General features: G+C 37.5%; 1 protein-coding gene across 1 annotated transcript in view; it reads left to right on the top strand.

Moving 5' to 3' along the window:
• The window catches only part of LOC149298120 (uncharacterized), a 93,810-nt gene that overhangs the window by 49,611 nt on the left and 19,463 nt on the right, over positions 1-24,736 (top strand). Inside the window, exons 4-18 of the mRNA XM_089487623.1 lie at positions 13,962-14,096; positions 14,803-14,847; positions 16,686-16,802; positions 17,017-17,085; positions 17,944-17,979; positions 18,597-18,659; positions 19,078-19,119; positions 19,812-19,901; positions 21,074-21,127; positions 21,260-21,319; positions 22,220-22,273; positions 22,964-23,033; positions 23,626-23,736; positions 23,859-24,014; positions 24,456-24,616. Of these exons, the coding sequence (XP_089343749.1) occupies positions 13,962-14,096; positions 14,803-14,847; positions 16,686-16,802; positions 17,017-17,085; positions 17,944-17,979; positions 18,597-18,659; positions 19,078-19,119; positions 19,812-19,901; positions 21,074-21,127; positions 21,260-21,319; positions 22,220-22,273; positions 22,964-23,033; positions 23,626-23,736; positions 23,859-24,014; positions 24,456-24,616 (1,263 nt within the window). The remainder of the gene's footprint in view (positions 1-13,961; positions 14,097-14,802; positions 14,848-16,685; positions 16,803-17,016; positions 17,086-17,943; positions 17,980-18,596; positions 18,660-19,077; positions 19,120-19,811; positions 19,902-21,073; positions 21,128-21,259; positions 21,320-22,219; positions 22,274-22,963; positions 23,034-23,625; positions 23,737-23,858; positions 24,015-24,455; positions 24,617-24,736) is intronic.

A 24,736-nucleotide genomic window follows, 5' to 3' on the forward strand; every position in this document is an offset into this window, starting at 1 on the left:
TAAAGCACCCTCAGATTATGTAGAGCTGTTACAATAAGGGGAGAGTGAAAATTGACAATAATGTTAAAATGAACAATATATAAAATTGAGAATAAGATTAACACACGTTAATTTATTGTGAGCTATTTGGGGGTTGATAGGGGATTGTTGGGTGATGTGGAGAAGTCTGTGTCGTGGAGATCTAAAGATGGGGAGAGCAGATGTTTTTTTTCTCCAAAATGCCCATTGTGGGTATTAAAAGGATGGATTATATGCTTATCGAAATAGGCGGGGGTTTAGTAAGCGTTCAAAGTTAGGATAAGTAGGGGAGCTCCAGACAGAATGAGGAAATTTCAGAGAACCAGAATCCTGGTGACACAAATACTAGAGAGTCTAGTAGAACGCAATATGTTGACACAATTTTGTTCCAATTCAGTTCACAGTGGACACTGGGGAGATCGTATTGAAAAGTTGGCTGTGATTTTGCAGTTAAATAGTAAAATATGTGAGCTGTATTAGATTGTTCTCAGTAGTCTAGTTTACTGCATACTGGGATTTCAATTAGACACAACATACAGCGCTATGTAATAAATATGAACCTTTTAATCAAAGAATCGTGAACTGACAACAACTCTATTTAGGACCTATTTTTCTTGGTATTCTTATTCTCTGAAGACTTAACTTATACATTGGACATCATAGGATCCTATGCTTAAGGCATAACAGCCACTAAAGATTTTTTTTTTGTATTCTCAAATTCCTTCAAACATATTTCTTATCCTCATTTTGTTTGATTTACCCTAGAATATGGTTTTCAGGACAAACGGCAAAAAACATGTCCAGACATTTCTCCAAGAATGGCTGTGCATATTTCCACAAGGTCAGCATTGATGGAGAGACACTATTGTGCTTTATATATTTAGGGGTACATTTCCACTGATATGGTTGTGGGTATACTATATACTATATATGGAGCATGATGGATGTTAAGAATCAGCCCACTCAGTTTTCCAGTTGTGCCTAACAAAAACGTATATTTATTTTTCCACTATTACTTTATGTATATTCATAAATGTCTAGATTATTTAGAAGCACAGCATAATTAAATATGTTCCTAATTCTGATGTGGAACATGTGCCTCGTAAACCCATCATTAATCAGTGATGCATTTCATGTGGGTGCTACCCTGGGCCTGACCTAGCGCCCCTAACATCCCAGCTTGAATACTCAAGATAAAACATTTTTTTCTATCAAACACAGTAGAAAATGCACTTCCCAGATACCTTTACTGACACTTGTGCGGCTGATCTTATCCTTTAGTGTGCTGGTGCATGTTTCTGGCAGGTGGATGCGTGTGTCACTGGCCACTAGGTTAAAGTGCCAGGGTCAGTTTTAAGCCTCATTCTGTTCCTGTTGAGGGTGCTCCTACCACAAGGCTTCCGACTACTCCAACCCTATGAGCCCTCTGCCTGGAATGTATGAGTGTTAATGTTGAAAAATATCATAGCTCAGATTCCTTCCATTAATGAAAACCCGTGAAGTTTTAGAAGCTCTGTCCCTTAGCAACTTCTATTCTAGGGCTATCAACTATGAATGATTTTTTTTTTAAGATGTACTTTGAACTGCCAAAACTCTATATGAATATGATTTCACCTTTGATAACTTTTATTTTTTTATCTTTTACGAGTACCTTCACAGTTCAAATTCAATACCACATTAAAGATTTCCAGAAGCTTTACTGTCATCATTCCACTTATACAGTTTAACTTGGCAAAGCAGACTTCATTTTAAGTACTTAAACATTTACTTTATAAACATTTACATTTCAACATGGCCTGGATCAACTTTTCTCCGTGAATTCCTCCAAAAATGTTAAGTATTTTGTAGAACATAAAACTTTTTTATGCAACTTCATCATCCAATAACATCCAGTGGGGAACGGGGGTTAATTTTAGGATGGCCTGTCATGGCTTGTGCCAGTATGTTACCAGCAATCAGTTCTGCGGATCCTGTTGTATTTTTTCTTGTGCCTTTAGGGTATAAATAACATTTCTTCAGGAATGCTACCTCTGTGTATGTAGGTCAGTGCTGCTATTAACGAGTGGGGTTAGTGGCATTGTAAATCATACTGACCAATGTCCCTATAATTTTGTCTGAAATGCTGGAAGTTTATAATAAAAATACTTCCTACATCGTTGTGGATCTGCCATGCGAGAAGACGTTTCCAATGCAACAAAATGTTGAGGTTTTTCGCAACATGCTTTATTAATAAAAATATATTCACGTGGATGCAATTAACACCATGCTTTTTTAATGGAAATATGTATATTTTTCTCAAGTAATATGCAAAACGACTGCATTTGCTGCCTAGAACAATAGCTATACGGACAAATAATAACATCCTATTAATCATGGATTTTGGACAGAATAAAAAGTCAATGTTAATCTTCAATTGATATGGACTAAAATATGAACCTTAAAAGATCTCTATTTTGCTATTTGAAATTTACAAATTTGGATGGAGGTGTGGCTTTTTTAAGCTTCTTTTTTAGTTTTTGAAACAACACAGTCTGTTAAGCAACTTTTTATTAATTACAGCAGAGGAAAAAGTGGAACATTAAGCAGAGATACAGCTGCAGTACAGGAGAGTTTATGACCCGCTAAATATATGAGTGGGAGTATTGTAAGAAAAAAGTTTCTGGCATTTACGCAAATCATTAACTATACAGAACGTATTTAAGAGTAAATAAGGAAGATAAAACGTATCTGGTAATAAAGGAAACAGGACAGATGGAAATAATCCAGTTCCAGAAAGATGTAGTCAGAAATAACACTTATTTGCAATGAGCCTCGTGCAAATCCACATGTTTGCGCCAAGTTGTGATGCTTCGAAGGACCTTGGCGTTAATAGAAAGTGAATTGGCTTTTTTTTATTTGCTTTTGTATTGAATTTTTGTGTAGATTCCTTTTAAGTCTTGCCCCGGGGATTCCAGGTTTGGAAGCTAAGTGCTGACCCTCGAAGGCAGTGCTCTTCAAGCAGGTGTGGCGAGGTGTTTTTAAGAAGCAAGCTTCTGCTACAATAGTGAAGGCTCCATTATATATCATTTTGATATTTGAGAATTGTCTAACTGTTGAAAACAATAATAGGTGTTAAGTCATCAGTTTAATACACAAATTCATTGGCTTCAATGATGTTGTATGTTCTAGTTACGATCATTTTGAATCATTTCTTCATGCTCGCATGGACAAGACACATGTTTGTACTCGGTGTTCTCCCGCTAGACATATTGTTCCATCTTGTCCTGATTTAAACAGATTAGGAGGGAGATCTGACATTTATATTTTGATGTTTTTGCATCTGGCCGTTTCGTTCTTGCAATGGCATAAGTCATGCAAAGGGTTGATTTTTGGTAATGAGATCTGTGGCTTGTGGTTTTCCTGTGTTTCGTTTTTAAATTTTTAAATGTTTACGTGGGGTAGTAATATCAAAGGAGTATTGATCTTTAGCCCGGAACATAAACCACAAGGTCATGCTAAACCTCTTTAAGTGGAAGTGGAAATGTTAATTCCTCTTTCTAGATATTATACATTTCACATGGCCTTTCTTGGATTTATTTAATGCATGAGTAGGTCTTACGTCTGGGTTTGAGCGCGAGGATCACACTGTGGAGTGCCAACTTCATTTAAATGCATTGCCCTTGTCATTTTTTTATATTATTTTATTGTATTTTTTCTTACATTTATTATAACGTCTATCTCTTTTTCAAATCTAGTTTACATTTAGTAGGTCATGGCTCTTAGGTGACAGTCCCTTGAAACCGCACTGGGACACAAGTTCTTTGTGGTTTAAATATAATGGTTTATTCTGTCTTATATAGACTATAAAAAGTATTAATTTTAAATATGATGGACTGGCTGGAGGCTAGTTTAGGAAAAGAGACCCATGCCAAAAAATGATTTAATCGCATTTTTTTTTAGAGATGGTCTCGATGACATTACCAAGACTAGAATCATATATACCTTTAGAAATACTTTATGGTATTGTTCTAGACTTTTAGTACAGCAGCTTACTACAGGTGAAGTTTGAGGGAGACCCGGGACTCACGGACCAAAGTGACTACACCACCTACGAGACTGAGGATAATTTGGAGACTGTGGGAGAAGTGGAGATGGGGAGGAGGCTTTAGATCTTTACTAAAAATGATGTTTTAGTATTACTTTATTGGTTATTGTTACATGTTTGAAGGTTGCATATAGTATTAGGACTTCGTATTGATCCTGGCATACATCTGAACTTTTGGAGAATCGCTAGGGAGGGGGTCTATGCTTTATGAGAATGTCTTGTGCTCTGCTGAGTGTGAATCATATGGTACTCAATGTCCATAAGTACAGTTAAATATGTCTTGTTGTAAAATTGCATCTATATCGCACGCCAGATTTTAAAACTTCCCTAAATACCAAATTATGATATAGATGACAAATATTTAAGTAACTTGTATATATTCAGGACCCCACAAAAAAAGTAAGTACTCTGTATAACTACACATATCCATCTGTGTAAAATAGGATTAGCATTCATATAAGTATTAGCATTTTCTTATACAAACAATGGCAGATGGGCTGCTCTTATAGTCCCCTCTCTCCATTTTTATATTCATTTACAATTTCTGGGAGAAGTCCAACAGACAATCTGTAATCTTTATTGCAGAAATCCCTATATGGTATCTAGGAGAACACATTATAGTTTTAATTAAAGAAAAATAATTGTACATATAATGTAATAAAATGTACATATTATCTGTCGAGGTATCCTTGAACATATTCTGTTGATAGGCCTACGATCAAGTCGGTATTTTCTACATTATTCTTGATATCGATAGTCTTTCTATACTAGGAATACCCTGAGCATTGTTTCATTTTACTAGGTAGCAACAATGGTTTCTTGGCCAAACTTTTACTATCAAGCTTTCTATCTAAAATGAACAGCTCTTAAAATGCTTAGCTAACTATCCAGAACATTGGGTGCTGTGATTTACAGCAGAAGACTTTCCTGGTTACCCAACATGTTACTTATCATCCACAACAACTATGGTGCCATATAGAAACATAGGTAGAAGCACAAAATTTGAGGGCAGATACAGTAAGACCCGTTCAGTCCATCTAGTCTTTCCTGATGTAAAGACTCAGACCTTAATCTATCCATAGTCTTATCTTAGCCTCATGCCTATTCCTTTCTGATCGTATCAACATCTACCAGTTGTGTTTGGTGGCTGTTCAACCTCTCAGTAAAGTAAAACTTACTAGCTTTACATCATATGTTGCATAGCCTTGCATGACTTACTACAGCTAGGACAGATGTTGCCATGTCATATCATAAATGGTATGTGTGGCCATTCCTCGTGTACGCATAACATGATGTGGTTAAAATGATTTGTAGACCCTTCTAGCTCTGGATGGACGGCCACTTTAAATGAGTCATATGTTAGTTTAGCCCAGGGTTGTCTTACTGCAGTATTGGTCTAAGTACATGGTCTAAGTCATGTCAGATGTAATCTGCAAATGCTGAGCGTGTTACTTAGTATACAGTAAGTTAAATATCCACACCGAACAGATCCAGGATTAGTATGCCTCAGGTAGACATAATAAAGGGAACTTTTATATAGACACTGTAGACAAGTTAAGCTATTCACCGTGTGAATGATGTAAGCACATCCCTGTGTCAGATACTTGGGATAATAGTGGCCCCATTTGTTACTAAAGACCACCTAGCTACTAGCCCTCATTTTTCACATTAATGTAATGTTTATCAGAAATGTTTATAGCAAGAAAACATTTCCCTAAGTCTAAGGGCTCCTATGAATCAGTGAGTGTGCACTAAATGACTGTACAAATGTATTTAGTTTATAATGTATATTCTTCCTTTAAATATTTATATAGTCCCTTGGCTCTTAATGAGCAATATGTATGTCTTGGGAAGTACTGCAGCTGGATGTGTGTGAGGTGGGTTTTATGACACTTAAATACTGAAATACGGCTGTATATATATATATATATATATATATATATATATATATATATATATATATCAAGGTTATTAATTGTTGTTCAGAATTACTACTATCCCTTAGCATTTTCTTAATTTATATAACAGACTCCAGTGTTCTGCACAATGGGGAAGTTGCATAAAACTGTGAGACATTAAAAGATGGCATGGAAAGCTTTGTTCTCTAGAGCTTACAGTCTAAAGGTAGCATAGCAATATAAAAGAAATACGCCGGGTAGAAACACTCCCTTGTCTCCAATATTCTTAACCCAGATTTGTTCGACAATCCACATTTATTGTTACTAATTCGCATTCCTCTGCGTATTTTGCTCAAGATAGATTTTCAGCCTTAACTTGAAGATAATTGAATTATTCCTAGCAAATACATTTTATGTATCAAGCTGAGATCTCTCAAATCTTGTAATGAACATAGATAGCTAAGTAGGTGACCTGACAATTATAAGGTGATATTTGGTGCTTAAAGATGTTAAATGCTGTAGGCATGGGCTGTATTTCTAGCAAAATAATTAAAATACTCAGCATATCTCTACCATCCAATAGACATTGGAAAGAGTGGGGGCGGAGAACAGTTTTTCCATTATATGTTCTAATGTTCAGGGCTAGTTCAGTGCCTGGGGCTGGGACTTTTAGTTGACCAGCCCAGCTCCTAATAAGCTTTAAATGTTACTTTTTAGCACCTCGGCGGAATGTAAGATGTGTAAGGTAAAGCATTTATAAGGAAATTGTATGCCTCAATTTCCATGGAAAAAAAGTGTTTCTGGTCCAAACAATATCATTATAACAATCAATTCAATGGTCCATCCAGTTGGCGCTCCATTCTTTGCTACAGTGATAGGACCACTTTTAAGATAATTTTTTTCATAAACCCCATTAATTCAAATATCTTATTTTCATATATCCATTATAAATGTAATGTAAATGTCCATAATGTGTATTGATTGAATTCTGAATATTATAGTGTTCCCCTTTGATTCTCCATGAGGGTTTTCATTTCTTTAGCCATGCCTGACAAAGGCGCCTATCTGTATTTCCATTTTGTTTTAGTAGTGTCTGAAGTGTACTTACTCATACTAAAGTAGTCTTTTTTTTCTAGAAGATAGGAAAAGAGTGTCTCCGTGTCACCTCTTGCAATGACTGATGTTTTGCAGCTGGTGGCTGTTCTCCTATGTTGCAGATTTTTTTACTTATAACAAAGTAAACACTTAGTTAACACTCTGACCACCAAGATTCAAGAGCCCCAGATCAACATCTGAGTCCGTGACTTTAACCCGTCCGATGAGAGCCATGCTTTACATCTGACCTTCAGCACCCCTGAGCAGTCTCACTTTATCCCTGCTCATGACGACATCAGATCTTGAAGTTCTTGAGCACGTAGAGTGCCAGAGTTTAAGATTGCTCTGTATCTATGAACCCACTTGGTTTGGTTTGGTTCTTTCTGTTATTCGTGCGCATGTTATTGGGTCCTTTTGGGTTGTAGAACATTGTTATTCACTCATGCCCAGCAAACTGTCTACACTCTTAGAAAAGAAGGATGTGAGCGAGGGATCTGCATGATTATTCCTTCCAATAAAGTTATTTATACCCTATTGTTAAGATGCTTTTTTGTTGGTGAAGGGTGTTCAGTATTGTCCAGTTTTAATAGCTGAGTAGGTCCTGAATGTCCCTAGTTAGACTCTCAAAGTCAAGCACCTGGGATCTTATCACTCCAGCCGACATAACGTGTCAATCTCCCGAAGCAGCAGAACACTAAGGTGGGTACTACGTCTTAAACTACTGCAAAGAAAGTGCAGACATTTGTTGATATTTAAAGCTTTCTAGACCAGTATCCGGGACAGCTGGAATTAGGCTATCATGTCTAGATCACTGACTATCACACCAGAGTGTGTGTGATCTTTTGCAGTGCTGCCTTCTTCTGTCACTTGTCAAGACCCAATGAACACAGGCCATGACAGGTAAAATCTTCCTCCAGACCTCAGATTCTCTTATACAAAGAGCCATGCTTAATCCCTGGCCTTGTGTATAATTTGGTGATCTGCATGCTCATGAATTCCAGGGATACATTGGCAGGAAACACAAAACGCCATGGATAGCTTCACCAGCCCACATAGTCATTTACTTCTTTGTTGTATTGTTTGGAGAGAGATTTGGTAGACAATGAGACCTGTCCATCAGAGATTAAGCAGACTGGAAGTGTAGTTTATAGCAACAAATGATTGCGGAGTGTTAACGTTGCCACGTAATACCATCCACAGACTAAAACACACAATCTAAGTGATGATAAGCACCGATAAACCTAATTGTGTGTTCTATATGGCAAAGCCAGATGTAATCATATAGGTTAATAGTTCAATTCTGGAAATATCTAGCTTTGGTGGTGACATTGATTTCCACAATTACTTACTAATCTCACTGCATTCATTATATATAAATATATATATATATATATATATATATATATATATATATATATATATATATATATATATATATATAAACAATAGAAGGAATTAGACAGCCTATGTATCTCCATCAGTGTCAACTAGAGCTTTAATGTGACATCCTTGTAAAGGTATTTTGATTTATGCCCACCTCAGTTTCAGAAGGAAACTCTTCTAGCCCCTTTTATTTTTTCGTTCTCTTGATTCCAGGTGCAAGTGCACCAAAATATTTAGTATTTACTAATCTCTACTCATTTATATATTTAATTTCTTAGATTTTTAAATTTCTGTAATATATGATAACTTAATAAATCAAGAATTAGTATTATGGTTTGCTATGTTGAAATCTGTCTGCTAATTAACATCATTCACATCTAGATCGTAAGCTTCTTTGCGCAGACCCATCCTTACTGTTCAATTTTGGTAGTCCAGATTGTTATGAGGTGCACTACTTTTTGTATTCTGCATACGGTACAGCGCTGCTGAATATAATGGCACTATATAAATCAATAAATAATAATAATGAGCCACAATTTTTATATTCACACAAACATCTATGTTTCTTGTTGAGACCCTTTATCTCAATGTTAAGGGAACTAAAGCATGTTGTGTTCGTGCTTTTAAGGTGCATAATACAATAAGGGTGGTCTTCATTCATAATAGGGAGCAGGGTAAACTTTTGTTTGTGCCCCCCACAGGTCCTCAAAACACCACCCCATCCATCTATGTCCCACTTTCACCATCTCAGCACAATGCCCTCACACCCCATTTCTATACCTCTTCACCTCCCCCTTTCCCAATCTACCATCTTCAATCCTAACTCATTTCTTTAGTTTGTCAAAGAGGAATAAAACAAAAACACGGTTGTTGTTAGACAAATAGGTAACATGTTATAAGCAATAATGTGTGAGCCCTGGGTAGCTGCTCTTTTTGCCTTGAAGATGCCTCTGAAGGCTTCTTTTCTACAACCACAACAGGGAACTCACCAAGAACCTCCAAACTGAACAGTTATATGTTCTCATAGAACCCAACCACAGATATTTATAGTAAAAGACTGAGGTTTTGGGTCACCATTCAGACCGGGGCCACAAAGTTAACTTAGGCTGTTTCTATCATCAGCAAGCATCTTGTTTCATCATTATTGTAGCAAAAGGCACAATATGAAAAGATCAAACACAAGAATGTTTTTGTTGCTGTGTTTGAATGTAGAAATCATGAATGAAAAGTAGTCGGGAGGACAAACCGTTCTACTTTGAAGCGTCACCGTGTGATGTCAGGTGACACAATAACCCTATGCAGGGCATTTTGATCTCAGCTCCTTTGAGATGGAAATGGGTTTTTCTCCCAGAATAGGGGTGTCTGCATGCCAGGCTTGAAATCTTCTTAACAGAAGTCTGGTCTGGATTCACTTGCTGTCTGATCGTCACAATGATGGGTGATAGAGAGTGCAGTGTGAAGAATGTACTGCCTGACTATGAAAGAATCTGCAATTAGTCTATTATTCCAATTCTCCACCCCTCAGTTTGGCTCGAAGCTTCAACCATTAAATGGGGTAGAAAATGCAGCCAACAATTTCCCCAAGTATTTTCTGTTTTATTGATTAAGATGTCAAATACCTTCTGATTTTAACTCGATTACCTGAAAAAAAGCTTGAAGGATAGATAAAACATTTTTTTTCCCAATTCACTACACAGCAGTTTTGATATTGATACAGGGCAGCTTTGTTAATGTTGTAAATTACTATAGTAGCTGGAAACTTTATACATTATTTGGACTTTATTCATATAAATATGTACATATATATATACATGACCGATATCTAACAGAATGAGTACTCAAAATGTTTTAGTGAATGATATCAGAGACTTGTTCTTTACAATTTGTTTGTTACAGACCTATGACAACTTGCATCTCAACAATTGGAGCAGTGAGTTTCTTATGCCGTTGCCCGTTCTGGATATCTACTGCTGCATTGATGTTACCAACTATTGTGTCTGTTAGAGTATATATTTATGTTGCTATTCCTGTAGTTTGCTTGATTTCCCAGAGTTAAGCAAGGAACTTTTTTTAAATGATGAAGCTAACCATGAAATCTGTGCTTTCTCTCAGACTGGAGATCTTCCGATATGCATTTGGGTCTTTGCACTCTCCAGCCTGCAGCACACCGAGTAGATGTTATCTCTGCTTCTGAGGCATGGATAACTTAAATTACATGTTTACATACTTGTTATGGCTGTACACAGAGGTTAATCCTGATTGCAGATAAGCAGTTCTAGGTTCCATCAAGTAATGTATGCTGTCCCCTTTGTGTTACTCACAATTTCCCTTGTTGAACTTGGATCTTGAGAGACTTCCCTACAGACAAAACCGTCCCAGGGGTCATGAAGAACAAATTAGGGACCCGGTAGTTCAGGAAAGAGATGCACGCAAAGAGATAAGTAGATAAAACCATATATGCCCCAATCAATTTTGAGAAGTATGACCACCCTGCTCTTGAGATATAGCAAACCTTATCAGGAACTGAAAAAACTTTAGGGTGCAACTTTTTCCACATTTATCAGTAAAAATGTGAAAAGTGAAAATAATCTTACAGTCCAACACAGTCCAGAAAAGTCATCATTTAAGTAATTGCAATGTGCATCTTCTCTCAGTTAAAGGTCTAGGAGTGAGAAAAGGCAAAGTTATCTTGAAAAATGTTTGGTAGCAGCTCTTTGAGAGCGTGTGGTTGTAAAGTTAATATCCTTTTGATTTAGGACGTCTGGTCCATACATTTCAGATAGGAAACTTGTAAACGAGCTGATGGAGTTTTGATTAGTCACTGAGGTTTTTACAATCTTTATGGCCCCCTATTCATCTTTTCTGTGCCTCAGAGCCTTTTCAAGCTCTAAAATGGAAAGATAAAAACCGCCTTGCCCTCCTGACCTCCTCGCTGAGGACAGCAGCTGTGATAACGCTGTCTTAGCCCATCCTGAGAACAGGTCACCCATAAAATTAGAGGCCTTTGGATTCAAGGGGCAAACAACCATCCCATTGAACTATTTTTATGAACTCATCTATGAATTCTTATAGGGCTCAAATCCATGATGAGTCCTGAGGATCAGGCAAGTAGACCTTAGAAGGAAGATGACTTCTTTGATTACCTAAATCATCTTCCACCAATGCATAGTATAAAAGACGTCCGTTACTATAGCATGTTTATATATCTACTATTCTCTAGCACTGTTCCTTGAGTTTAAGACTTAATTAATGTATCTGAGTATATTTCAGCATTTAATATATTAATATATCAATGGTTAATTAAGACTTGCTTTCCAGTGTGGTCAATAATTAAGTAAAATACAATACTTTACATAAATTAGCACTTCAAAACAATAAAGTCTTCATGGACAAATTATAACATTTGCCACACCACAGTAGAGAATTATTTTTATTTTTTCTGTTTTGAAAAAATTGCATAACTGCTATATCTATAATACTTGACAGCCATATGCAAAATATAATAAATGTTTATTATTTATATTTTTTATATATTTTTTTGCTTATATAGTTTGGTGTTTTATAATGTTATTCTCTTTTCCAGTATCCAGCATCTAGTGCTTTTGTCCCTTCTTTGAGAACAGAGTAATCTGCTGCGTTTTTGTACCGCGCTGCGGAATATGAAATAGTTAATTAAAGAATAAATAATCATTTTTGCAGCACAGTGTATATTTGTTCTTAACCTACTTTCCATAATTTTTAGGGTATATTTGCATTTAAATGTAGTTCTTAATAACAAGCTCAAATATTGCTGGTCCTTTAACTTACAAAGCAGTATAATTTGTTTCCCGTGGAGAAAATAACTAACCCCTGTAGAAGAGTAGCTAGTTATTTTTATTAGTTAATTTTCCATGCTTCTTTTCCTGCTCCTTCCCAGAGCTTTTTACTAAGCAGTTGCCAACCTCTGCCCTCTGTCTTGAACGCTGTAGCCATATACGGACTTTGATTTCTTTATTTATAGTTTTTGATGGAGAAAGCCAAAATTGTAAATAAATATTGCAATAATGGGGATTTAAAGTGCCTCACGGTGATAAGAGGTGGAATAGCTCATTAAGATGAAAAGGGTTATTATTAATATATTTGTACAAGCCTTGCTTGAAATTGTCAAGTACGAAAACTGTACTAAACAGAGAAAAAAAAATGACATCAAACGCAAGTCGTGGCATGAACAGTTCCAGAATAATGAAATGTATAATGGTTGTTTTATAGTAATGCCATTTGAGGACATCTTTCAAATAAGACAGGATGTAGCACGTAATGATGAGGCCTTATATTGTTTAATATCTAAAAACCCACAAAGCACCTTTTTTATTTTGAGAATTATATAGTATGCATACTCACATTTATTACAGGTTAACAACACATTTATACTATACAGATAAGAGTTTCTCTAAGTAACGGTCACTTTTCTATGTGTTCATAGGCTCATATGTTTCTAAATAAACTTTTCCTATAACAATTTATATAAATGGTCAATTTCAGCTGCAACAGAACAACTAAAGAATCAATATAGAAGAGCCTAAGTGTGTTTTTTTTCACGAGAAATAAATATCTAACTCAGAAGAACATACACATACAAACCTACTTATATATATTGTGTTTAATATCATATACTGGTGCTCACTTTTTTTTAAGAGTTATTTTTAATGAGCTTTGATATTTTGGCATTTCATTCATCCTCCGTAGCAGAAATAAATCTAACTATGTAACTATGTTTGTTGGGTGGTCCGCGTGAATGTCCACCATGTTTTTGTGATGTCACTGAATGCCGCGTTCATTGCATAAAGCGATTACTCAGATTGTGACCATGGACAAAACAGCAAAATATTTTTTGGGGGTAAAAAGGCTATTTTTATTTACTCGTAACTTCTGAATAAATGTAACATCCTGAATAAATGTGCAATGTGCGCTGCTTTGAAAGCTGTGTTCTTCAATGTCAAATAATGTCATTTTCTAGGAAATAAATGTTTTGTAGATATATGGAACATATACAGTCTGTCCTGAAAATGTACAAATGTGCACCGCCATTTTAAGCTCTTTCACGCCCTCTCCTGGACAACATCTGAAATGACGCAAATGTATCGTCACTATGAACGCAATCTGTTAATGCTAAACAAGGGAAAATGCTTATTGCATCAATTGATTCTTTTTTTTTATTTTTAATTAAGGATTCTATGGGAAAAAATGACCAAATGATATGAGAAATGTAATTATTTTCTTTTCTATTGACATTGCTTGAATGAAGAATCTGTTATCAGGGTTATTTTAACGTTACGACTAACTAATCTCTTTTCCTTCTTTTGCCGCATTATTTTTTACATTGTACTAATGTTCATTTACTGGACACATATTTGTTTTAGAAACTTTTTGCTGAAATTCTTGTGACACTATGCAAAGCATCCTGTGTTCAGATTTTGTTTTTAACGAGAATTTGTTTTTGACAGGGTCGACCAGGGCCGCTTGGACCTCAGGGACCAATGGGTCCCCCAGGATTTCCAGGGCCGGACGGAGTCACCGGAGCAAAGGGTGAAAGAGGATCACCAGGGTCTCCTGGATCATCTGGATTTAAGGGAGACCAGGTCTGTTCATCTGTAGACATTGAGTCTATTTTATGAATTTCCTCCTTATGGGGGTATTGCACCAGATTAAAGGAAATTAACATGTTTTCTGATTTAACGGTACTTAGTTAACTATACATTTCCTACCCAACGCATGACATGTACCACTTCGATGGGAATAACAATACAACCTTATACAACTGAGGCCTCTGGGTTTCATGGCAACTATCAGCCTACAGAAATGTTCTAAACCATATATTTCACAAAATAACTAAAGGTTTCAGAGTGTTCTGAAACAGGAGTGAAAGCTTCTTGGGTTACACCAATTTTAAGTGGGCATGGCAAAATCAAAAATCCTATATTTAACTATGTGCGATTGGATAATACTATAATGGATAATGTATAGGCAATAGACACGTATTACAAATTCAAAACACGTACTGGTATTTGTTAGGAAAGCAGCTCTATTAACTAGGTGACCAATGGTACCCATGATTACCCTTCTCATTAAGAAAATGGGAAACTGAGCGAGAAGAGCAAGCTCAGAAGCAAAATAATTATGAAGGTTTTGCTCTATAAATAACTCATGTCTTCCAAGATAAAATAAGAACAACAAAAAAGTAACAAACAATTGTAATCCAATAATATCAACCAGACTTCTAGAAATGTCTATGTTCATTCCCCTTGTATTTTGACCTTTTTTTTTATAATTTTCTTTTTTCTGCAGGGGCCTATGGGAGTGCCAGGGTTCCAAGGCGCTAATGGAATTCCAGTAAGATTTCTTCTTATCGAATGAATAACCTTGAACATATAATAAAGAAGTGGGATTAATAGGTTAATCTAGCTATAAAAAAACCAGCCCTTACGAAAAATTACTGCAGTTTTTTCTGAAGTAATACTGCAGTTTTTTGGACATGAAAAAACTGCAATACTGCACTTTTACTGCAGTATTACTGCACATTTACTGCACTTTTTTTTTTATACTGCAAACCTACAGTTTTACTTCAATGTGCTGTAGCTTTATTGCATTTGTACTTCCGTTTAAAAAATAACTGCAGTACAACTGCAGTACAGTGAAGTACAAATGCAGTAAAACTGCAGTAAATGTGCAGTAATACTGTAGTAAAAGTGCAGTATTGCAGTTTTTTCATGTCCAAAAAACTGCAGTATTACTTCAGAAAAACTGCAGTATTTTTTTGTAAGGGAGTGGCCATGATGTGGTGCTGACTCTCAAGACTTTCACATACAAAGCCGTAGTACAACAGAATATGATGTGAGGTGTCATAGAGACAGCTAGTGTGGATCTGCAGAGATCTCCAGGGATTGCTTGTCCCCAACCAGGACGCTCCAGGACACAATACATTATCTTACTCAGTGATTTATTTAAATGTTTCTCTGTCAGGGGCCTGGCTCTGCAGGGGCAGGATCAGACTTTGAAATCGGCTGGAGGCAGTGGCTTTAGGCTTTCTCGTTGGCGCCATCTGTAGACACAACTGGAAAATACAGGATGTCTGAGATCAGTTCACAGCAATGGGGTCTGTAGAATAGGCAGGTATGGGCAGAGGACAACATAGTCTGTAGTATGAGCAGAGGGCAGTAGGGTCTGTAGTATGAGCATATGGCAAGTGGGTCTGTAGCAGCAGATGGAAAGGTGGTCTGTGGCAGGAGAAGACTGAGGCACAATAGCATGGTAGCAAAGGATAATCAAGTTTCAATGGAAGTCAAGTTTCACACCAAGAGGTCAAAGTCCAGAAAATCCAAAACAACCGCAGTACAAAGGGGCAAACCAGACTCAATGTCAAAATCCACACCGAGGGTCACAATCCAGATAAGCCACAATAAAGTAATTACAAACAGGTCCAGGAACACAATGCTCTACCACTGAGCTAGGAGCATGCCCCGGTAAATAGGCCCTTGATTGCCATAACAAGAAACAAGTGCGGCAGAAACAGACAGGTATCTTATGTCCATGGGGAGGCAGAGAGATCAGCCACCCAAAAGCCATCTGATGGCTCGATGGTTAGGTGAACTACCTACCATAGGCAGGGTTGCCGGTTTCAACTTCCATGGCTCCTGACTGTCTCTGTCCTAGGCCTGACTCAGTACTGCATCCCCAGCACCACCCTAGACCCTACATGAAGAAGTGTGTCCCCTATTGTTGTGCTGTGTGTTGTCAGTGCTGGGTGCTGTAACAGCAGTGCAGGGGGTAGAGATACCACTGCCATCTGAGATGTAAATATTGTAAATGGATTGGTTACAATGAAGATCTTTGATCTTCACTCCTCCACCTATTGAGTTGTGGCCCAGTGGGGAGACCTTTTATAAAATAGGGCAATCTGCCCCAGCTAATGTCCTTCCCTGATAAGTCAGCCAAGACCAAAATACATATTAATACACGTTGATCATACTCAATATATTTCTCTATTATTGCAGCATGGAAACCATACATTAAATATTTAAACAACTAGCAACAAAACCACCTGCTTCGTCACGTTAGATATTTGGTGAGCCAGATCACCAATATCTATTGTACATTATCTTTAGTACATGAAATAAAGCATATAATAAAGTATTCCTTATTTAGTAGATATATTTTTGTTTGTACTTTAGGGTCACTCTGGCCAGCCCGGTCATAGAGGCTTGCCTGGACTTGATGGTTGCAATGGTACGAGTGGAGATGAAGGCTTTTCTGGATCTAATGGGTTCCCTGGAAGTCCTGGATTACCGGTATGATCATTATTGTTCTCTTCCTATTGCACAATGGCTTCTTTGGCCACTTTTAATAAGGCATTATAAAAATACATTATTTAATGCTTACTTAAACTTAGGGAGACTACTTTAAAGAAAACACAATTAGCTAGCTACCCTTTACTTTTTTTGCTATAGGTTATTTGATAAGTGAATTGAAAAGTATGTTCTGTTTGCTTTTCTCTCCTATTAGGGTCCTTCTGGTCGAAAAGGTCAAAAAGGAGAACCATCCTTTTTCACAGGTGAAATAAAAGGACCAAGGGTAAGGAAAAACTTTGCACTCAGTTTGTTTATTTATGTTTTTTTGTAATTTTTGTAACATCATGCATTTCTTACCGTCCTTTTACATTTAAAAAGTGTTCTCACGTGCATTAAGTGCTTGTGCTAACAACACCATGCTTTACTAGCTACACAGAGACATAACACAAAATGTTATTATAACATGGAGCTAATAAAACCTCTGTAGTGGTTTTTCACATCAGTAAGTCTGTACCTTGTATATTCTTTGTATTAGACAATAAAAAAGAGCAGATGTCATTAGTGCCAGCATCAAATGATCTACTTGTGCACCAGGTAGACTTGGAGTTCAACCTGCACTGCATGGCTGAGGAGGCTTATGTTATGCTTCTGTTGCTACTTATAAACCTCACAAGTTGTTGGCCAGTGTAACCAACAGTTGGCAAGACTGGACATTACTTACTTTTGGGGGCACTTGGAGTAGCGGCAGTACTGATATGTTCTCTGCTTCTGCAAGTAAAGCCAGCGCCAACAAATCTCTTCCATGGGATGGCTGAAGCCATTCGCCCTAAGTGGCCCAGTTTATAGCACATGATTTCATGTTTCCAGACAGCACACTCAATCCATTATCTGGTTCTTTTAACAAGGGATTGTATTGAAACCTCATAAAATTTGCCCAGAAAGGATCCATCCAGTATATAAAGTTTTTTTAAAGTTCTTGTTACTTTAGACACCCTGATGATGGATTTTTTTATCTTTACATCTAGCAGCCCATAAGCCCACCTATGGTAATACACAACAGTTTTAGTATTAAGTTGTATACTATGCATCTTGTCAACAATCTTTATGTAAAATAATATTTTTAATATTTGTGTCCTTTAAGGGTGAAGATGGATTACCTGGACTTAATGGTGTCCGTGTATGTATTCTCCATTACCATGGCTATTAAAGCCAGAAATATACATATAAATATTTGGAAGTACATTGCCTAAATCATCATCTTTAAACTAAAACTGTATCTCCATTGTTTCCTTCCTGTTTGTTTAATGTGTAATATCCTTTGAGATAAACCTGTACAATTTATAAAACATATGTTATCAGTCACTTTCCATATCCTACATTGTATAGTATAGTATACTTAATAAACCTCTACAATGCTAATTACATATTAAAATAAAAAAACATATTGACTGAATTGCCTGTCATATGATGTCACCTTAACACCTAGTTCTTTCTAAATTATTATTCTTTCTTACTATGTTTTTCTTCCCATTTTGATTATATTCACATATTATATATATATGTTCCTTCTCTGACATTAGTGCCTAAGCATATGATTTAGATTTGTTTTTCTTTTCTTTTCAAGCATGGGTGCTGTATTTTTTTTGCCACTTTTAAACTTTGTTTCTCCACATCTCAGGTGTCCACCCAGTTTGCTCAGCCTTGCCTCATAATAATTGATGCAGATCGTTACAGGCTGAACATTGGAAATTGTAATTATAAATCCTATGTTTATTCCATTATGTTTTATCATAGGGACCAATTGGACCCCCTGGACCTCAAGGATTGCCTGGGCCATCTGGAATTCCCGGGCTACCAGTAGGTGCAACAGACACAAAAACGGGTTCTTTGGATCTCTTATCTCATTATAGATGTCAATATAGATATTTAAAAATATAGTGGCGACTTGGCTTTAGTCCTGTATTCTGAAATCACTCAGCATATTCACTGTCCTTCAGCCTGTTCAAAGGTCCATCCAAATTCTTTGACACACAGAAGGGCTTTGTAGGAGCCAAATCCAAACTCACTATCCATATGTTCGCGAAAAGATTTCTCTACCTATCTGCCATGCCAGATCCAGAGGTTGATTAACCTTGATTTTTTGCATTTAGGGTCCATCTGGTCCAGCCGGCAATCCAGGCCCAAAAGTAAGAACATTTGTTATGATGAGTTACAGTGTTTGTAAACTGTGTACTTCGTTTGAATATTTACCATTAATTTTGTTTTTATTCCGCAGGGAAATATGGGTGTTGGCTTTCAAGGAGAGAAAGGAGAAAAGGTAGATAATGTATTATTGTTATAATACCAGTATCCAAGGTTTTCTGCAGGTCCACAAAGTATTCTGTATATGCCACTGAGACAACTAAAGTCACTACTTTGGTCACCAATGGTAAAAACTAAATTCATTATGTAGTACACAGAGCGTTTGTTATGCATATATTGCCACGAATAAAATTAGGTGCTACTGTATATGTAGAATAATTGGATATAATGACTTTAGTAGTTGACATTGGTTTATTAAACAAGCCGTGTGTTATAATATAGATAATATTCAACTACAGTCGGTAAGCACCATGATACATAAAAATGATGTCATCTGAATTGCTTTATCCAATAAAATTGATTAGACCGACCTCTGGGCTTTATAACATCCCATTAGGTGGGAAAAGGATAATCAAATAGAAGGACTAGAACAATGTAGAGAAGATAAGGAAAGATGAAAACAAAGTAGGGGTGCATTTTGATCCGCTCCTCTTCTAGTACCATCAAAGGTTGGATTAGCAAAACCGATAAGCCAAGATGACCAAGTAATAGGACCTGCGGCTAGAGCGGTGGGCATTTTTATCACACAATTCCATTAATCATGGCAATAAACAAAACAATGCAGCTTCCTAGACTGATGATTAGTTTGATGACAGTACCGTTACAATTCTTCTGCAGGAATTAAATGTAATATTTTGTTTTAAACAGGGAGATGTTGGGCCAATTGGTCCTCCAGGCGAAGCACCTATAACTGGCGAACCGGTGACTGATATATATAAAGGAGTTAAAGGAGAGGAGGTTTGTGATCCTTGTCCTTGTTTGTGATGTTTTGCGCTATATTTTTTAGAGGTTAAGATATGCTTGTTTACAGGGCCGGCCCAAGGCAAAATGCCGCCTGGGGCGAATTTTAAAATGCCGCCCCCCCCCCCCCTTATCTACCCTTCCTCTCCCTGCCGCCCCGCCTTATCTATCCTTCCTCTCCCTCCGTCCCTGCCGCCCCCCCATTATCTACCCTTCCTCTCCCTCCCTCCCTATTATCTACACTTACCCCCCCCTTGTACTTACCTTTCATTAGTCCTGCGGCGAGTCTCTCTGTTCGGTCTCCAGCTTGTAATGCTGAGCGCCGGAAATGAGGTAATCTTCCGGCACTCAGCATTTCAAGCCGGCACCGAGACCGAACAGAGAGACTCGCCGCAGAGCGGGTACGGACAGCTTGGTAAGCGAAAACCACTCGGCGCCCCTTTCTCTCTCTTTCGCTTTAAAAAAAAAAAAAAAGGGCTTGGGGCGGCAAAGTGCCGCCCCTTCAAAAGTGCCGCCTGGAGCGGTTGCCCCACTCGGCTCCATTGTCGGGCCGGCCCTGCTTGTTTACTGGTGCTAGAAAGCAACTGTGTTTAAGTGTTTTCTTTTCAGTAAACACTAACTGACCATCAATACGCTGATTTACCAAACTCTTTCTCTGTTGCAAAACAGCTGATGTTTATATGATGTATTTTTGATCAACTTGTGAGTAATATATCAGCTCAACTCTACACAACTTCTTACATCTTTTCCATGACTGTATGCCCTTAACCACATGTTCTCTTCTGGTGTACACTGTCCTAGTGATACATATGTTTGAGACAAGTCTTTACATTTGGAATATATTTGGAATCTAAGGGAGATAAGTCGATAAGATACAAGCGTGAATAATGCTTGGCAAGCAGTAAAAGCATCACCTGGTTTTCTGGTGTCATGCCAGAAATAATATATCAGCAAAGCCTATCCAGGTTACCCTCCCTGAGCCAAACGATGATTTGGTTGTAGTAAGATCTGAATGAACATTGCTAGGAATACACCAGCAACTTGATCAATCCAATGCTGGATTGCAACAGATTCTGAAATGTTTATAAAAAGGCACCCTTCATACATATATAAAAGCATTACAAACACTGTCTACAACATGTATTATATGTCTCTTTGGTTCTGCCTAGGGTGATCCTGGACCAAAAGGAACCGTGGGGCTACCTGGGTTCCCTGGACCTCCGGTAAGATCTCAGTAATTAGCTTTTTTCTGGGGGTGTTAGAACGGTTGCTATGTACATGGCTGATTTATGCAAAAATGACAATTTTGCATTGTTTGATTATTCACTATTTCTATAAAACATTGTTTTATCCAGGGCTTTGGAGGCAGAGGAGAGAAAGGCGAGAAAGGAATTCTTGGACTTCCCGGTGGAAGGGTAAGTGCCAGCTACCTTAATTGTAAGCTCTTTTGAGAATGGCCCACCTCAATGGGTGTTTCTGTACAAACATTTCTAAGTTAGCTGTTGAACTAAGTGTGTGTATGGCAGTATTTTGTATGGCAGTATGTTTTATTACATAGCTACTACTTTTTAGGTATAGCCTTTTCTGTTATAGATTCCAGGACCATTTTAAGTGAAGCAAGTGTTAGTTCCTTAAAAGTGTTCCTCAAAACATGTCCTACGCACAAAAGTAGTGCGTTGCTTTCTCAAGACATACAGCCTTTAACAGTCCTTCTTTTATAGGGTTTGCCGGGATCTGATGGAACCGATGGATTTCCTGGTAGAAAGGTACTTTAAGAAAAACAAATTATATGTAGCACGTGCTAAATCATTCTTTTCCAGCAGGTGAGGGAATTTAAGCATGAAAAATAGGAAAAAAATGGTCCCAGTGGATCTTATCTGTTATCAAATTATATGTCTCTAAAGAGAAATATTTGTAAAATTAATATGTCGCAAGTTTTTTTGTTACTGGGTTTTTAGGGCTTAGAATACAAATGAGGGCTTCCACGTCCCTGATCTGGTAACTTAGTTCATTTAATTGAAGTGGCACATTGCACCAAAATAGTAAGCAGCTCTACAACAGTGAGATATCTTAGGTGGCATTATCAATATCAATTATCTTAAATTGATATTCCTCTTGTGTTCCATGTATATAGTGTCCCATTGTACAATAATATTATGTTAGTTAGAGGAATCATAAAACTCATGGGAGCATTACCGCCCTTGGGATGGATTTTCTTCCCATGTTTGTATTTTCTTTTTGTACAAGGTTTTAATTTTTTTCATACAATGCATTCTAAAAAAAAAAGCAATGTTTTTACTGTGTTTCTTTTATAGGGGGACCGTGGGCTTCCTGGTTTTATAGGACTTGATGGATTCAAAGGCGGGAAGGTAATAATCCCCTACTGTGTGCTCTGAGACTGCACAATGATAAGGAACAGAAACATCCCCAGCCACTAAGCTAAACTTCAAACTTCAGGCATGTAATTGTTTAGTTGACGGAAGGCATACGCTGTAAATTGTGGTTGCCTCAATGCCCAAAAACTACCACCTTGGCCTCTCTTTATCCACAACTCTCCACATTGTTTTCTTATCTCATATCAGCTTCAACAAAAAGAAGAAAAAAATTAAAGCCCATACCTAACACGGAAGCTGCCGCAGTTGCCGTACTCTGTGGTTTGTCTATTCTTGCCACTGATTGACTGATTCAGTAACCAGAAAGCAGTCCCATCAAAATTAGTGGGGGAGCTTCACACACGCACATGGGGGTCTAAACATTAACACGAGAACCATCCATTTCATTGATGTCTTTCCAAGCTTCCCACCATCAGCCCCCATACCTTAGCGCCACTAGACTTTTCAACAAACGCTTCTTATTTTGAGATCTGCATGGCCGTCTTCTTTGTTCCATGTTAAATACGGCCTTTTTTTCAAGTGCTGCTGTCCCAGACTCTGTACTTTTCCAAATATACTTTAGACCCCTAACAGCACTCCGTATACGCCAGCTAACATCAGGTACAGCACCAGCTGTATAATTTGCTCTTTATAGTAACAGAAGAGTAATCTGCATTTTCTTTTCAGGGCGAGCAAGGCGACATTGGTTATCCTGGTCTTCCTATTTATGTAGATGATGAGGGCGTTGCAATTCCAGGTGAAACATCTTTTTCTTTCTTGGTGGGGCGTTTGTATCCAATGTATTTGTGGGTGGAAGGTTACATAATTGCAGTCCATTGCAGCTGCATCTAAAATGCATGCTATGGTTGTTCATGTTGGGAACATGTTGTTTTGTAGGCAAGGATATTGTTGGTAATATTGTTGGTAAAATACGTGCAATAGGACATAGAATGAATATGCTGCACTCATTGTAACATTGTTATAGGAAAATGTCAGCAAAAAACTGAAAAGTTATCTGAGCTTCTAGTTCATAACCTTGAGCACTAATCTTGACACAACACAGTACAAGTACACATGGGAGATGGAGTCTGAGCCGCTTGTTGTAGAATTTATATCATGGTTAATGGTAAGGATAGTCACTTGAACAGTTCCAGAACTATGGTAGGTGGAATGATCAATGCCTTTACACAATATGCTTGGGAAGAAGTCACCTTACTTTTCATGTATATGTATTATATTTCCTATTAGAAAAATAATTGAAAGATAATATACATTTGAGGAATGCTTTATATTATTGGCCACTGAGGCATCTTTTGCAATTTCAAATGATATGCTTGGTTTTTCTTTAGGTCCACCTGGAGATCAAGGACCTCCTGGGTTTCAAGGGATGCCTGGTGATGAAGGCCTCCGTGGACCTCCTGGCCTCCCGGGGCAACCTGGGTTTCCATCATTTGAAGGAGGTGGGATAAGCTTTCATTAACATGTTATGTTATTACCACAAAACAAATAGTTTTTTCAAACTCAACTGGTTGAGAAAGAACTTGATAAACATACTATGTTTTTTAATTTATATTTTTCACAGGTATTCCTGGATTGCCTGGATTTCCTGGTGTTCAGGGAGCTAAAGGAGAAAAAGGGAACCAAGGAAGACCAGCATATGGCTTACCAGGACCTCCAGGAAAAGATGGCGCACCGGGAGAGCCTGGCCCTCCAGGATTGCCTGGGCCTCTTTCCCCTTGTAATTCTGCTTTATTGTTAATGTTCATTTTGTTGAAGAGTAGGGATATTTTGTACATTTTAGTAGCGCTGAGTCTTATCGTTATCTTGTAAATAATGTAATTTTACTTGTATTGCATTATGGGTAATGGTGTTGGATTATATGGTTGGTAAACACCTAGGATTTTTATGATAAAAGCAATTGCAATATGCTTCACATTGTACAGAATATAGTATTGGATTTTTTTCTGTTTTATTATGGTATTTTTTAAATTCAATACTTATAAACAGCCTCAGAAGGACTACAGGATCCTGAACCAGGGTTACCGGGAGGAAAAGGAGCACGAGGACCACCTGGTATAATTGGACCCAAGGGATTTAAAGGTATCTTACTCAAACTAGCTCTTAAATTACTGTGCCAATATCTAAGTGATCCCATTCATTAATACGCAATTTTGTCTAGGTGCTGATGGTGACTGTGCTTGTGAAGGAGGCTTTGAAGGCAAAGGAAGCCCAGGACTCCCTGGGCCCCCAGGGCCAAAAGGGAATGATGGATTTCCTGGGCTTGATGGCCTACCTGGTGATCCAGGAAGGATAGGCCCTGGAGGGCTACCCGGACCATCTGTAAGAAATCTTGAATAAGATACCCTATATGTATATATTTATAAACAGTGTATTCATAATTGATTTAGTAAGAATAAAACATGCAAGTCCTGTATTTATGTATATGAACCTTACCGCAAA

Source organism: Sceloporus occidentalis, unplaced genomic scaffold (assembly GCF_023333645.1).
Source record: "Sceloporus occidentalis isolate IW3139 unplaced genomic scaffold, rSceOcc1.0.p SCAF_34, whole genome shotgun sequence".
In the NCBI taxonomy this organism is placed as follows: domain Eukaryota; kingdom Metazoa; phylum Chordata; class Lepidosauria; order Squamata; family Phrynosomatidae; genus Sceloporus; species Sceloporus occidentalis.